At 45.2% G+C, this 14455-nt stretch overlaps 1 protein-coding gene across 9 annotated transcripts in view; it reads right to left on the reverse strand.

Moving 5' to 3' along the window:
• Positions 1-5676: 5676 nt before the first annotated feature.
• The window catches only part of CCDC150 (coiled-coil domain containing 150), a 40578-nt gene continuing 31799 nt past the window's right edge, over positions 5677-14455 (reverse strand). For 8 of the 9 annotated variants that reach the window (XM_090045200.1, XM_090045202.1, XM_090045203.1 and 5 more), the window contains 7 exons: positions 13991-14117; positions 12990-13184; positions 12260-12328; positions 12015-12176; positions 10330-10416; positions 8597-8716; positions 5677-7660 (listed from right to left, as the gene is read on the reverse strand). In XM_090045200.1, the coding sequence (XP_089901326.1) occupies positions 7544-7660; positions 8597-8716; positions 10330-10416; positions 12015-12176; positions 12260-12328; positions 12990-13184; positions 13991-14117 (877 nt within the window). In that variant the 3' untranslated portion in view covers positions 5677-7543. Of the gene's footprint in view, positions 7661-8596; positions 8717-10325; positions 10417-12014; positions 12177-12259; positions 12329-12989; positions 13185-13990; positions 14118-14455 lie in introns of all 9 variants that reach the window. The other variant, XM_090045204.1, reaches the window with a different exon arrangement.

Below are 14455 nucleotides of genomic sequence, written 5' to 3' on the forward strand. Positions count from 1 at the left end.
AATAATTCTGGCCAGCCTCAAAAATAAAATTCGCCCTATCATGGTTTAATGGACTACATTAAATCCATGTTCTTATTTTACTTTTGTAAGCTGTCTTCTAGGTATTATTACATCACCTACTGTGGTCTAATTGTGCTCCTTCTGGTATTATAGAAGACCCCTGAAAAGCTGCTATCAAAAGATTCATCAAAGCCCACAGATCAAGGCTACCAGCTGAAAATGTCTAGTGCTGTGAAGGTGTTAGAAATATTATTAAAAATGCATTATCAATAGCAGATTTAGAAAAAAAAACACAGCTGCTAGCCCTCCTTGTCTCCTAATGGGAGAGGGAAGGGGGGGTTGGAAACTGAAGGGAAAACTACCAAAGGCCCTTTGTATTAAGTATCACTCCCTCTTTGTTTTGCAAAGTTACTATCTCTTTGTTACAGTAAAGCATATACTCCTCAGCTTTTCTCATGCAGATAAAAGTAGATTACAGTTCTAACCTTGAGGCAAGAAAAATTTCAGGCTCTTATAACCTCAGAAATGGTCTGCCCATGCGCAATAACCTAATACATATTAAGCCTATCCGCCCCGCATACTTAAGTAATTAATTATAATGCACATGGGACGTATGAAGCGACATGTTTACAAATATGTTTGTATGAACCGGAAATGAGTTGTAAAAGTTCCTCCTTCTGCACACGTGGTCAGGAGAGAGGGGATAAAGCCAGCTGGGCAGTTTCCCTCGGGGGCAGCAGAGTGTTTGATCTTTTGTCTCTCTCTCTGACCCTATTTGCAAATATATACCTTTTGTGTTGCTAATAGAGTGTGTCTGTAGCTGAAGTTTTTTTTCCTCCTCCCGAGAAACGAACCACGATTTTTACGTCAAAGGCATGCACACTAACTCTACCACTGAGCACATTTTTAAGTCTTCCAGCTATTGATGAAGTAAGCGAAGTCCATTTAGTAGAGGATTAATCCTTGTTTTAAGTAGGTCCAGTGGAATCTCTAGCAATTCTCATCCAAATTAACAACATAAATTGCAGCCAATGTCAAATGAAAAATTGGTGTCTTAGAAATAATCAGGCAATGGTGATAAACTTTGAATTTTACTCTGAAGCTACATACATTATATCTGCAATATCATATTTTTCTCAGTCTTATCTGCTGTGTTGTAGCCTTTTAACTTTGCTTTAAAAGTCTGGGTGGGATTTCCATAGGATGCATGCTTCCTTTTATTTAGATATTTTGGGAAGCCCATTCAATACTGTATTTACTCAGACCACACAGCTTTTTCTTAAAAATCAGTCCCCCTCCCCCCAAAAACAAACAAACAAATACCAACCAAAAAACAAAAACCCCAAACCAAACAAACAGGTGCATCTTAGACAGGAAAGCTGATTTGTCTTCATTGGAACAGGAACTGGGGAAATAGGCAGCCATGACAGCACAGCATCCACTTGCTTCAAGATGGCTGCTGCTTCTCTGTAATCCTGCAAGCACAAATGGGCAGTCTAGTGTTAACCTTCTCCTAGCTGCTATTACCTGACCACTGTAGCTTGTGCCTAAAACAGCAAGGGGATGGCTGCATGCAGGCCACAGCACTTTGATGCAGCTTGTGTTGTGGAAACACTTTTTTATTTACAGGGACGTACATATATACATACATGCATATTCTCTCTTTCTATATATAAAGGGCTTTGTCTGTCCATAACGCTTTTGGCCAGCTGTGCATGTGCTGCTGAGAGGGCAGGTGGCAATTGGCTGTGCCAAGTTTGAGCCGCTGCCGGGGAAGTCTGGTGGTGAACATGCCCTGGCTGCTCGAGCAACAGGGCTGCCCATGCCTCCCTGTCTGAGGGTAAGGGGGGAAGGGGGTCATGGTGGCAGTGCCCCCTGCCACCTGTCCCTGATGGATGCCCAGAACAGCCAGCAGGGAAGGGGAGGTGGGAGGGAGGGGAGTGGGGCAGGACGAGGCAAAGTGGGGTCATGGTGGCAGCTGTTGTTAGGCCTGGGTGGGAGGAAAGTAAGGAAGGGAGGGAGGGAAGTGAGGAGTGGGGGGGGCACAGTGGTTGTGCCCCCACCACCTGGCCCTGACAACACACTTCAGTGCACAACTGGGCGGTAAACATCAAGGGCTATAGGCTGTACAGGAGGGATAAAATGGGGAGCAAAGGTGGGGGTGTTGTGCTCTATGTCAAAGAGCAATACACATCCTCCACAAACAGCACTGGGTCTGAGGACGGGCAGACTGAAGTGCTCCGGGTCAGAATACAAGGGGGTCGGGGGGAGAGGGACTTAATGGTGGGGGTCTACTACAGACCACCCAACCAAGGGGAAAAGCTGGACCAGGAATTCTCAGGTCAGCTTGCGGAGGCAGTTAAGTCAAGGGACGTTGTCATCATGGATGACCTGAACTATCTCGACATCTGCTGGGAAGAGCAGTCAGCCAGGTCTGACCGCTCACGTAGGTTCCTAGCTGAGTTACAGGACCTCCATCTAACCCAGGAGGTGCACAGTCCCACCGGGGAAATGCCTTGTTGGATCTGGTCCTGGCAACAGGCAACGACCTGGTGAGGGGACTGCGGGTGCTCGGCCACTTGGGCAATAGCAATCATCACCTACTGGAATTCACCATCCAGTGCAGGGTGTCAAGGGCCTGCAGCAAGACACCAGCCCTGGACTTCAGGAGGGTGGATTTCAATGAGGTAATGAGACCAGTCGGGGAGGCACTGAGGTCCTGGAGGGGCAGGGATTTGGGAGCCCAGGAAGAGTGGTCATTCTTTAAGACGACCCTCCAAGCCAGAAGAGTGACAATCCCAATATGGATCAAAGGTGGCAAGAGTGATCAAAAGCTCCACGGCTCACCAAAAGCATCCAGAAACATCTCAATGCCAAAAAGGAGGCGTACACCTAATGCAAAGGAGAGGCCATCACCAAGGAGGATTGTACCTTCATTGCCCAAGATTGTAGGGGGGCTGTTAGAAAGGCTAAGGTGGAGACGGAACTGGGACTAGCGACCCGACCAGAGATAACAAGAAATCCTTTTTTAAATACATAGAAGGTACCGAGTAATGTGGGGCCTCTGCAGGACATGCTTGGAAATCTGGTGGTCACACCAGACAACAAAGCTAACCTCTTTAACAGATTCTTTGCTTCCATTTTTCTGAGCAGGGACTGGGTCATCCCCCCCACCGGGATCCCTGACGGACTCAGAGGAGGTGCAGCCAGGCCCAGGGTCAGTGAGGACCTAGTCGGGGAACTTCTGGCAGGATTTAGACACGTTCAAATCAGCAGGTCCTGACGATCTTCATCCCAGAGTGCTGAGGGGAGTTAGCAGAGGTCATTACGGGATCCCTGGCACAGCTTTACAAGCACTCGTGGTGCTCTGGTGAGGTGCCAGAGGACTGGAAAAGGGCCAATGTCCCCATTTCCAAGAAAGGGAGGAAAGATGACCCAGGAAACTATAGGTCCGTTAATCTTACCACAGTCCTGGGAAAGCTTTTTGAGAGAATTATCCCGGCACATGTCCACGAGGGGCCAGCAGGGGAGATTATGCTTAGGGGTAACCAACATGGGGTCATTAGAGGCAGGTCCTGTCAGAGCAACCTGGTTGCCTTCTACAACCAGGTCACAAAATCCTTGGATACAGGTGTCACAGTGGACATAGTTTTTCTGGACTTTAGGAAGGCCTTCAACACTGTCTCTCACCCCATTCTCATTAAAAAATTGGGTGACTGTGGTGTCGATCCCTACACAGTCAGATGGGTTGCCAATTGGCTGGAGGGCCAGACCCAGAGAGTGGTGGTGGACAGGTCTTTTTTGACCTGGAGAGATGTGGGCAGTGGGGTCCCCCAGGGCTCAGTTCTTAAGCCCGCACTGTTCAACATCTTCATCAGCGACTTGGACAAAGGGGTGAAAAGCACCTTGTTCAAATTTGCTGATGACACGAATACGTGGGTAGAAGTGGGCACACTAGAGAGGGACAGGCTGCAATCGGACAGGTTACAAAGGTGGGCGGATGAGAAAAGGATGGGTTTCAATACTGACATGTACAAGGTGATGCACCTAGGGAGGAAGAACCAGTAGCGTACCTACAGGCTGGGGAACTCCCTTCTCATCAGCACAGAGGCAGAAAAGGATCTTGGGGTCACTGTTGATTCCAAGATGAACATGGGCCACCAATGTGGGGACGCAGTCAGGAAGGTTAACTGTACCTTGTCATGCATCCATAGATGCATCACGTGGAGGTCCAAGGAAGTGATCCTCCCCCTCTATGTGACATTGGTCAGGCCGCAGTTGGCGTACTGCATCCAGTTCTGGGCACTGCACTTCAGGAGGGATGTGGACAGCATTGAGAGCATCCAGAGGAGGGCCACTTGCATGGTCAGGGGGCAGCAGGGCAGGTCCTATGAGCGGAGGCTATGGGACCTGAAACTGTTCAGCCATCATAAGAGAAGGCTGAGAGGGGACCTGGTGGTCATCTATAAACTGACCAAGGGGGACCAGCAGGCAATGGGAGAGTCCCTGTTCCTTCAAGCACTACCTGGAGTAACAAGGAATAACGGCCATAAGTTGACTGAGAGTAGTTTCAGGCTAGATAACAGGAGGCGCCACTTCACAGTCAGGGCAGCTAGGAGCTGGAACCAACTTCCAAGGGAAGTGGTGCTGGCTCCTACCCTGGGGGTCTTCAAAAGGAGGCTAGATGTATACCTAGCAGGGGTCATTTGACCCCAGCATCCTTTCCTGCCATGGCAGGGGGTCAGACTTGATGATCTGCTCAGGTCCCTTCCAACCCTATCAATTCTGAAACTATGACAACAGCCGGGAGGGAGGGGAAGGGGGCCCTGCTGTGAGGCAGAGGTGGGTGTGGGGGAAGGAGCCCCCACACTGGAGAAGGAGGCAGTGGTGGTGGAGGGAGTCTTTACATGGCTGGCCCCAAAGGGTGAGCAGGTGGTGAGGAGGGCCATGTTAAACACTCCCTGAAATCCATCATTCTTGACAGGCAATTAACTAGTATATATCTAAAACTGCTTATGGTAAAGAAGTTTTGCTACAGTCCTTACAAGGGTCTGGGGTTTAACCTTGTGTGATAGAGAAGTCCTTCTGGAAACAGTAGCCAAGAAGTGTGGTATCCTAGGAGACAGTCTGGGTAAGGCAGCAGGAATGGGCTTGTCTGCACTGCACAGAGTGTCTCCTGGGATACCATATTTCCTGGGCACTCTTATGTTTCCAGGATTTATTCCTGTTACACAGTTGGACATGACTCTGGAAAAGTCTCTCTATATTCTGCTTTCCAAAACACAAGGCATGCGTTTTATTTGGGGGCGTGTGGTATGCAAAAAAACCAAAAACAGTAATCAGCAGCTAATTTGGGAAATGCTCTCATCTGCAGCTCCTCTTCCATTGTACTGATGGGAGCTCTTAGGAAAAAACCTCTTATATTATAGTTTCCTGAGCCTTTTTTTCACCACCAAGTGAGATTTACGATAGTAGGTAAGTAATAGCCCATACTCTAGACAATTTTGAAAGTGAAAAGGATGAAAATAAGTACAAGCAATATTTACAATTATATTTTGCCTTATGATTCCCATGATTAAATCATAATTTGGGACAAAGGGCTCTCACATTTCACGTTATAAGCAGTAATAGGAGGCATGAAGCATAGAACAGAATGACTCAAGTTGCAACTTTGTAGAGAAAATTAAAGACAATTTAATGGCTATTGAAACTACAGGGTTGGATTACACTTATATTTACACACAGCACTCTAGAGACCTGTAGCTGAAAAGAGACAGCAGGAAGCTTGACAAGGAAAATGCACTAAACACATGGATCAGCAACAACTGCTGAAAGAAACTGGATGCCAGAATCTGGCACAGTTTCTCCCCTCCAATTAACCATTTCTATTTGTGCCTTTTGCTGAGCTTCTGAGAGAAGAACGTTTTCTGCCCTTTACAGAAAAAGGTCGCAGTGATTTATAATTAAAAATTAATTTTCTAATGAAATAGATCTAATTTATAGAAAAAGATAAGGCAGCAAGCAATATTCCTTGGTTGGTTTCAGGTTAAGACTGCTTTATAGTCTGGTGCTATGAAAAGCAGGAGTTAGTTGCAGGTTTGCTATTGACTTATTGCTATGAGGTGGATAAACAAGATTGTTTTCACTTTATCCAATTAACTACAGGGAGGAGACGTGAATTGTATGGCACCTCTTCACCTTAATGGCATCTAGGGAGGGGAGAGTCAAAGTGGTATTAAAGAGTTTTTAGGATTTTTTGAGGCAGTCCACTTGAAGTTAACAAGTATCATTCTTTAACTTAAGTGGAGCAAGCTATTGTCATTTGAAGTCCATGTGGTACAAATGCAGGTTTATAAGCAGGCTGGGGTAGCATTAACTAGGCACCAACTGTGCTTGGCCCCTGACCTGATCCTATAGGAAGGCAAAGTCTCTCATTTCAGGCTCTGCAGAAGCAAAAGAACACCACGTGGTCAGATGCTGACAGCACTGATAATTTATAAGTTAGGGCTGTCACAGCATGCATCTTGTTATGCTGGGTTATGCTGTAAAGTCCAGCCAGAGGAGTAGGATGGTCATAAGTGATTATCAGCTGAGCAGTGAAACAAAGGAGCCGTCCAAAACAAAAGACATTAGTATTTAAACCTTCTTTCCTTTGAGATATAAAAATTAAGACTTTTTTTGTCCAAAGTGGGACAGGCTGAATCAGTTACGTTAATCACACTGGCCCTGATTACATACCGTGATCCCCTCCCATGCACCTTGCAAACAGGTAGGGTTCCAGAATGGGCTGACATCTTTGTTTCCTCACTGCTTAGACTCAGCTGCTGTTGGCAGCAGTAGAGTCATTTTTATCAGCTGAGAACTGATCCCACAAATCAGAAACACCCAGCAATGGACACGTGCCTGCCTTGGCTCAGGAAGTTTTACTTTCGCTAACCCATGAATGTTACAGACCATTCCAAAGAGGCTAAATCCCCTTGAGAGCATTCTGGGTTCTCAAAGTATTGCTAACACCTGCTTGCATTGCAAACCCAGGCCTAATTTTAAGCTGTCAAAACTCAAATGAGGGCTGGGAGGTAAAGCTTCCTATAAAGCTGCTTTAGAGAGAATATCTTTGCTATAAATAACTTTGGCTAATCTTAGTTCCATCATTTTAAAATAGGGGGAAGTGGTAATTCGGGTCTCAAACAATGATGTCTCAGTAGTACTGGATAGCTGAGACTTACAAGTTAACCAGAAGCAAAATATATGATTTAAATATAACACTATTAAGTATACAAAAACCTGTCTGTGCACTGGTGCACTAACTAGCAAGTCCATATCCGTTTTAATTGCAGGACCCCCTTCAAACGCACAGGTGACAAGGCCTCTCTTTATGTTCACTCAAAAAGTCTTCTCCATAAATACGCAGTTCCTTGTATGTTAAGGTGCTTTAGGCTTAGGATTACCCTGAGTACATCTACTGCCAGAATGTGATGATCTGGCCAGAAACTATGCTGTTCACAGGTGGTAGATTAGGCTGGATCAGATGGGTCGCATGACATCACTTCCTGTCCAGCTCAGACTGATACTTCCTGGCAATTAGTTTGAGCTGCTGTTTGGTCTCCCAGCGATTTAGGGAGGCTTGACTAGAAAGTTTCATTGCTTCTTCCTTCTCTGCCTGTTAAAAGGATATAACATGCAAGCTGAGTTATTCCCCAGAAAAGAACCATGCTGTACATCCAACAGAGATATTTCAACAGCTCAAGGTACGTCTTTAGAGCCAGCTTAAACAGTAATGCAGGGATAGCTACAGTTGTAACAAGTCTCTTAGATCTTTACATAAATAAAGTTTTGTATTTTTTTTTTCCGGAAAGGAGTCTTGGGGGGGAGGGAAAGGGCAAGGGACTGTATAGTTGTGGAGAAAGAAATCCAAAAGGAAGGCACTGATTTTCAGTAGAATTATTAGGGAAAAGCGCACCAGACAGAAACATAGCAGCTATGGCAGAGTGGAGAAACAAGTCCCTTGTAGTTCCTTTCCTGTGCCCAACATATCCCCACGTGGATGTATTTTACCTACTAAATAAGGCTTGCTACTTGCATCCATAAGCAAGAGGTCAGCGAACAAGCTACATACTTGAATAAGGCTGACTTGGACCTTTTGTTTTTCTTGTGGTAATGAGATGCTTGATGGAATAACAGGGAGCTTAAAAAACTGAAGTTCTGTTAGCTAGCTTTAACATGATCAAAAAACTAAACTTATTCTAATTTGGCTCTTTTTTTCATTAGAGGTGGGGACGTTCTGTTTGTTTGGAAATAACAACTCTCTTGGTCTACAACAGGACATAGTAGGGTTGAATCCTTCTAAATTCTCCAGAAAATAATCTATGCAGATTAGGTATATCCAAACAGGAGTGTTGGTTTTCTTCTGACATAAGTAATTGGCACTGCAGAGAGGGCACCTGCTATTACTTTTCCTAAGCTACTACCAGTACTTGTTTCTTTGTAGGGAACGCTTGTTCCTTAAGATTATTAGTACCATTGTTTCCCAGCCACATCTACTGTCTGATTCTCTTCAAGCTGCCCTCCCTTGAAGAGAAGCAGTTTACTTATTTACCTCCTTTCCATAACTATTTTCATTAGGGATCTTCAGCTGATGGTTTTTTACTGGCTCTAGCTGCAGTCTGTCAAACTTAAATTTGAACCAGCGATGAGCTTCCTCCAGGTTAGCTGTGATCTGAGAGAGAAAACCGTAATAGTAATTAGAGTCAGAAAGACAACCAGTAGCAAGATCAAGTTTTGAGCTCCACACTGGAGGCAAAATTCCAGCTCTGATTCCTGTATATGTAAGTACAGATCACAACACTTGGACAGCTTTTCCACTTGGTCCTGTATCACTGAAGGTGATGGTACAGTTGTACGTTATGCTGCTGTTATGCCCTTACTAAGTTACTAATGAGACTCTTGCTGGGACTGACCAAGAAAAAGACAGGGCTAAGAAGAAGGAAAAAGCATCTAAACCAAAGTGGAGAAGAGAAGAAAATAGAGGCCAAATACAGAAAACCTCTGAGGAACTATTTGAGAGCCAGGCCCTTGCATGGAAATGTTTTGATACAAGAAACATTGAAAAAATGATGAATACTATAACATTCTTATAGTCCGTGTTTTACCTTTTGAATTATGAAGGCCTTTTGCTCTGAACAGACCTATAAACAAATGCTATGAAATACTGCAGGGTAGTGGCTGGTATGCCACAGGTTAAGCACTGATCCTTGCCAAGTGCTGTTCTGATCTTCTCCTCTCCACCCAGAACACCTGATGGAGTTTGTGTCCTAGGGCATTGGCAAGTGTGGGATGGGACGGGCAGGATGCTGTGCAAGAGATGTTACCACCAAAAGCCAGCTTAATCCTTCTGGCTCTTTTGCAGGTTTATATGGCGAGCAAGGATCCAAAACCCATTTTTGGATTGTAGCTGCAGGTCCAGGGGAGGTTAAAGTTGTCCATTGGTGGTGACACCTGACACTTTTCTCTTGCAGGAGTGCTTCCTTTTGAGTGTCTGGGGCTCACATGCCACACACAGTAGATGTCTGTGCTACTTATAGCCCATGTGCCCTGAACTGTGGGGACCTTACCTACACGAGGTATCCTTTGTAAAACAATCATCACAGCAACAATGTTTCATTTGGTCTGAATCTGATTCCATCTTCAAGAAGATGTGATTTGGTGTGACATCATTCAAAATGACACAACAGCAGCTCACAGAGGAAGTCCATTAACAAATTAATAGATTTACACTGATATCAGCCACTGAACCAGGTAAAACCTCAAGCTGTGGTAAGACCTTCCTGTTACCAAATGGCCTGTGCAGGATACTAAGAACTCTAAACTGAAAAATGTCTTCTGCTATGGGGTAACTGATATATACGACAGAGGTTCTCAATCTTTTAAGACTTGAGGCACTTCTTTTGAGACTGAAGGCACCCCATGGAACTGCCAGCTCTAGTTTTTATTTTTTCTTTTGCCTACAGAAAAATAGGCAAAGAACTCTGATTTACCACTATGGATTTCTATTGGAAATCTCTGGGCTTATTTTATTCATGTTTGTAAATTAACAGTACTAACATTGTGTGGCATCTTGTAACACGTATGAAAGGATCTCAAGGCACCCCAGGGCTATGTGGCACCCTGGTTGAGAATAAGTCATACAGGGTGAAATTAAATGGGGATGCATCTTTATTCCCACTTAACAAAAATCCCACCTTTTAAGATGTAGAGAGCCCTATCCACCATGGATGACAACTCAGAGGCCAATTCTATCAAAGTGTAGCTTCTTTCTTGGATTGTACTTGCCTGTTCTGACTCTACCCTGGCTTCTTTCAGTTTCTGCTCAGTTTCCTCTTTGCATTTCTTCAGGTGTTTGACTGTTTCTTCCAGGCTCTACAAGGAGAAAAGTGTCACAGAGATTCCTCCCTTTATTCTGAAGTAGGGCATAAAAATATTCAACTCGTGTAATAAAAAAGCCAGGACTCCAGATTAGAAATCTGAATTTAAAAAAACAAACCACCTTTCCCTTTGTCCTTCCCTGCAACTCAGATCCTAAACTGCACAGCAAACTACCATCCATACTCTAATAAGCAGGTGTAGGGAAAGATTCGAACAACACACTTTGGAGTAGGAAGTCACCAGCACTTAGCCTCTATCTGTAGGAGTCTAATAACAACCAGCATGGGTTCATCAGTGGCAGGTCCTGTCAGACCAACCTGGTGGCCTTTTACAATCAGATCACCAGATCATTAGATGCAGGAGTAGCAGTGGACATAGTCGTCCTGGACTTCCAGAAGGCTTTTGACACTGTCTCTCACCCCGTTCTCATTAAGAAACTGGAGGGCTGTGGCGTAGACACCCACACAGTCAAATGGGTGGCCAACTGGCTGGAGGGCCGCACCCAGAGGGTGGTAGTGGATGGGTCCTTCTCAACCTGGAGGGATGTGGGCAGTGGGGTTCCGCAGGGCTCGGTCCTCAGGCCCGCACTGTTCAACATCTTCACCAGTGATTTGGACGGGGTAACAAGCACCCTGTTCAAACTTGCTGATGACACTAAGATGTGGGGGGATGTGGGCACGCTAGAAGGGAGCAACAGGCTACAATCAGACCTAGACAGGTTACAAGGGTGGGTGGATGAGAATAGGATGGGTTTCAGCACAGACAAGTGCAAGGTGATGCACCTGGGGAGGAACAATCGGCACCATACCTACAGGTTAGGGAATTCCCCTCTTGTCAGCATGGAGGCGGAAAAGGATCTTGGGGTCATCACTGACTCCAAGATGAACATGGGCCGGCAGTGTGGGGAGACAGTTAGGAAGGCCAACCGTACCTTGTCATGCATCCACAGATGCATTTCAAGCAGGTCAAAAGAGGTGATTCTCCCCCTCTATGCGGCACTGGTCAGGCTGCAGTTGGAGTATTGCGTCCAGTTCTGGGCGCTGCACTTCAATGTGGATGTGGACAGCATGGAGAGGGTCCAGAGGAGGGCCACTCGCATGATCAGGGGACAGCAGGGCAGGCCCTATGAGGAGAGGCTACGGGACCTGAACCTGTTCAGCCTCCAAAAGAGAAGGCTGAGGGGGGATCTTGTGGCCTGTTATAAACTAGTCAGGGGGGATCAGCAGGCATTGGGGGAGTCACTGTTCCCCTGAGCACTGCCAGGAGTGACCAGGAATAATGGTCACAAGCTGGCAGAGGGTAGATTCAGGCTAGACATCAGGAGGCACTATTTCACAGTCAGGGCGGCTAGGGCCTGGAACCTACTTCCAACGGATGTGGTGCAGGCTCCTACCCTGGGGGTTTTTAAAAGGAGGTTAGATGAACACCTTGCTCAGGTCGTTTGACCCCAGTATTCTTTCCTGCCACAGTAGGGGGTCAGACTAGATGATCTGTTCAGGTCCCTTCCGACCCTAGAAACTATGAAACTATGAAACAAGTAAGCATTCAGCTCCAGAATGGGACATCATTTTCCACATCTACAAGCATCTTACCTGACATTGGTCCTCTAGCTGCTGTCGCAGTTTCCGCTCTAATTCCAACTGGGTCTTCAGCTGTCTGTTTTGTGTTTCTACTTCATACTGGTTTTTGGCTAACATCTGCATCTCACTCTGCAAACCTGTTAACTCTGTCATAAATTTCTGGATGCTCTGTGACTAGAGACAGCACAATAATGAGATTTCAGTGACCCTCACGCAGATTCTAGTCCACATAAAAGAGACAGTTAATTGAAAACTACCTGTTCATAATTTTTCTTTTGATATTGCTGTTTGATCACCTCCATTTGCCTCAGTTCAGATTCAATCTCCTGAAAATGTTAAAAACTATATGAGAATCTCAGGAGATCCATGTTACGGCTCACAATGATTCCAGACAGCATGAACCACCTTCAGCTTATTTGTTATCTGGAACAGAAATCAGGATGCTCCAAACTTCCATCCTCATTGCAAGAATGAAGTTTGAAGCAACCCACACTTGAGTGCTGACTGTACCAGTCCCTCCACCTTCCCCAAAGAGTTGCAATGGGGGGGGGGAGTACCGAGGATCTTCTTTAAGGCAGAGAAGAGGGACAAGTACCAGCACTAATGCATGTTCTAACAACTGACCTTCATGAAGGTAAAGAAAGAAATTCCACAACCAGAAGCTGCTTAGCTTCTGCTCCCACCTGACTCTGACAAAGATGCATTCTCCAGCCTACTGATTGTAAAAGCAGATAATGGTGTCATCAGATAGCTACTGAATGACATCATAGCAACACATTTAATACAGAAAGAAAAGGAACAAACGCCAAGCATTACCCAGTTTTACTGGCAGGTATTAATTTCTCCTGAGTTCCCGAACTGAAAGTTCCCTACTTTTTCCGTACTGGCAGACAGGCCTTTAATCAATGGGGTCAGACTGGGACCTACTTGGTAGAGTAAGAAAACATAAAAAGACTAATTTCAATGGGATGAAGCACCCATACAAACCTTTATCCTTTCTGTGTTCTGGGCGTTGTTGGCCTTGGAGGCCAAAAGGTGTCTGATTTGAGCTTTATGGCTCTTCATCTTCTCCCTATAGTTGTCCAGAGATTTTTCCAAGTCCGTTACCTTCTGCCGCAACTCCTTGTTCGTCCGAGACACTTCAGCAGATTTGGAGGAGGCTTCATCAAGAGCTTTCTTCAGCTAAAGGGCACAGAGGAGAAAGATGTTTTTGCTTGCTGTCAAAGACAGAGTAATCGGAGGGATGGATTTCTTACCACCATTAGAAAGAGTGTCCTGAAAGAACACTTCAGCTATAGGAGACTAAGGGTGTCTATATACATGCTCTGGGATGGGGGTGTAAGGGTGATTTAATTGGAGCAGCCGCTCTAATTAAAGTGCCTTCAGTGTCATGTGTATTCAGCATCCTGCACTTCTAAATTGCAGGGTGCTTTAACTAAAGCTCATTTGATTAACTGAGTCTGTTCAGACATGTGCTAATTAGCATTATCAGAGCAGAGGTTTGTCACATGTATAGACTAGATCCCTTTTGTGTTCATAAGCAATGCATGGTTTTAACTCTGGGCTCCTGAATACTTCTGTGATCAAAGAACGTATTTCCTTCTACAACCTAGCCCTCCAAGCCCAAAGTAGCACAGATTGTTTACTGCCTCCACTCTTCACAAACAATCTTGATGTCACAAGGATTGTACAATAAATTGAAGTTGCTGCTGCAGGGTATATGCTGTGTGATAGTCTTGTGATCTTTTCCAGATACCATATCCTAACTGTTCATGTGTTACTCCAGCTTGAGGGGTAAAACAAGAGATGCCATCTCTAACTATGCCACAGCCACCAGAGTTATCTTTTCATTTTAGGATAACATGATTATACAGAAAAACAGGCAAGTGGTGTCATGAATCGCCTTTGTTTCCTTATTTGACAATCTGAAGTTGTAAAGCAGGGATCTTCTCTGGAATCTAGCCACTGGAAAAATTTTACTCTCCCACCTCAATTGATTCTCTGTGGGCTGCCTTCTTGGTAGCTTCTCGCTCAGTCTGAAATTGCTTCCTCAAAGACTCCAAGCGTTCAGAATACAACTTTTCCCCAGTCTTGGCTTCTTCAATTAGCTGCTGCCTTTGAGAGAGAGAAAGTTGATCACAGCAAGTGGATTAATACATGTTAGAAGTATGGTCCAAAAAGAAAACAGTAGGAAAGACAAATGGTTCAACATTCTTTTCTTTGATGTGCGTGTGCCTTCTTTTAGCATGTTAACAATTATGCAACCCTTCGACTTTACTTTGGTTTTGAAGCATGCCAATCTAGGGAGATGCTCAGCCTCCATGTTGAGCATGCCTGTTTCCCCAGCATTGACTCCAAAGGGCCAATACTGATGAAATGGCCAATGATAAAAAGAGTTTCTCTGCTTTAGGGAACTCTCTCAGTGCCAGTAGGTGAGACAAAAGGAATGAGAA

This window comes from Crocodylus siamensis, chromosome 4 (assembly GCF_052110815.1).
Source record: "Crocodylus siamensis isolate JL-2025a chromosome 4, ASM5211081v1, whole genome shotgun sequence".
In the NCBI taxonomy this organism is placed as follows: Eukaryota; Metazoa; Chordata; order Crocodylia; family Crocodylidae; genus Crocodylus; species Crocodylus siamensis.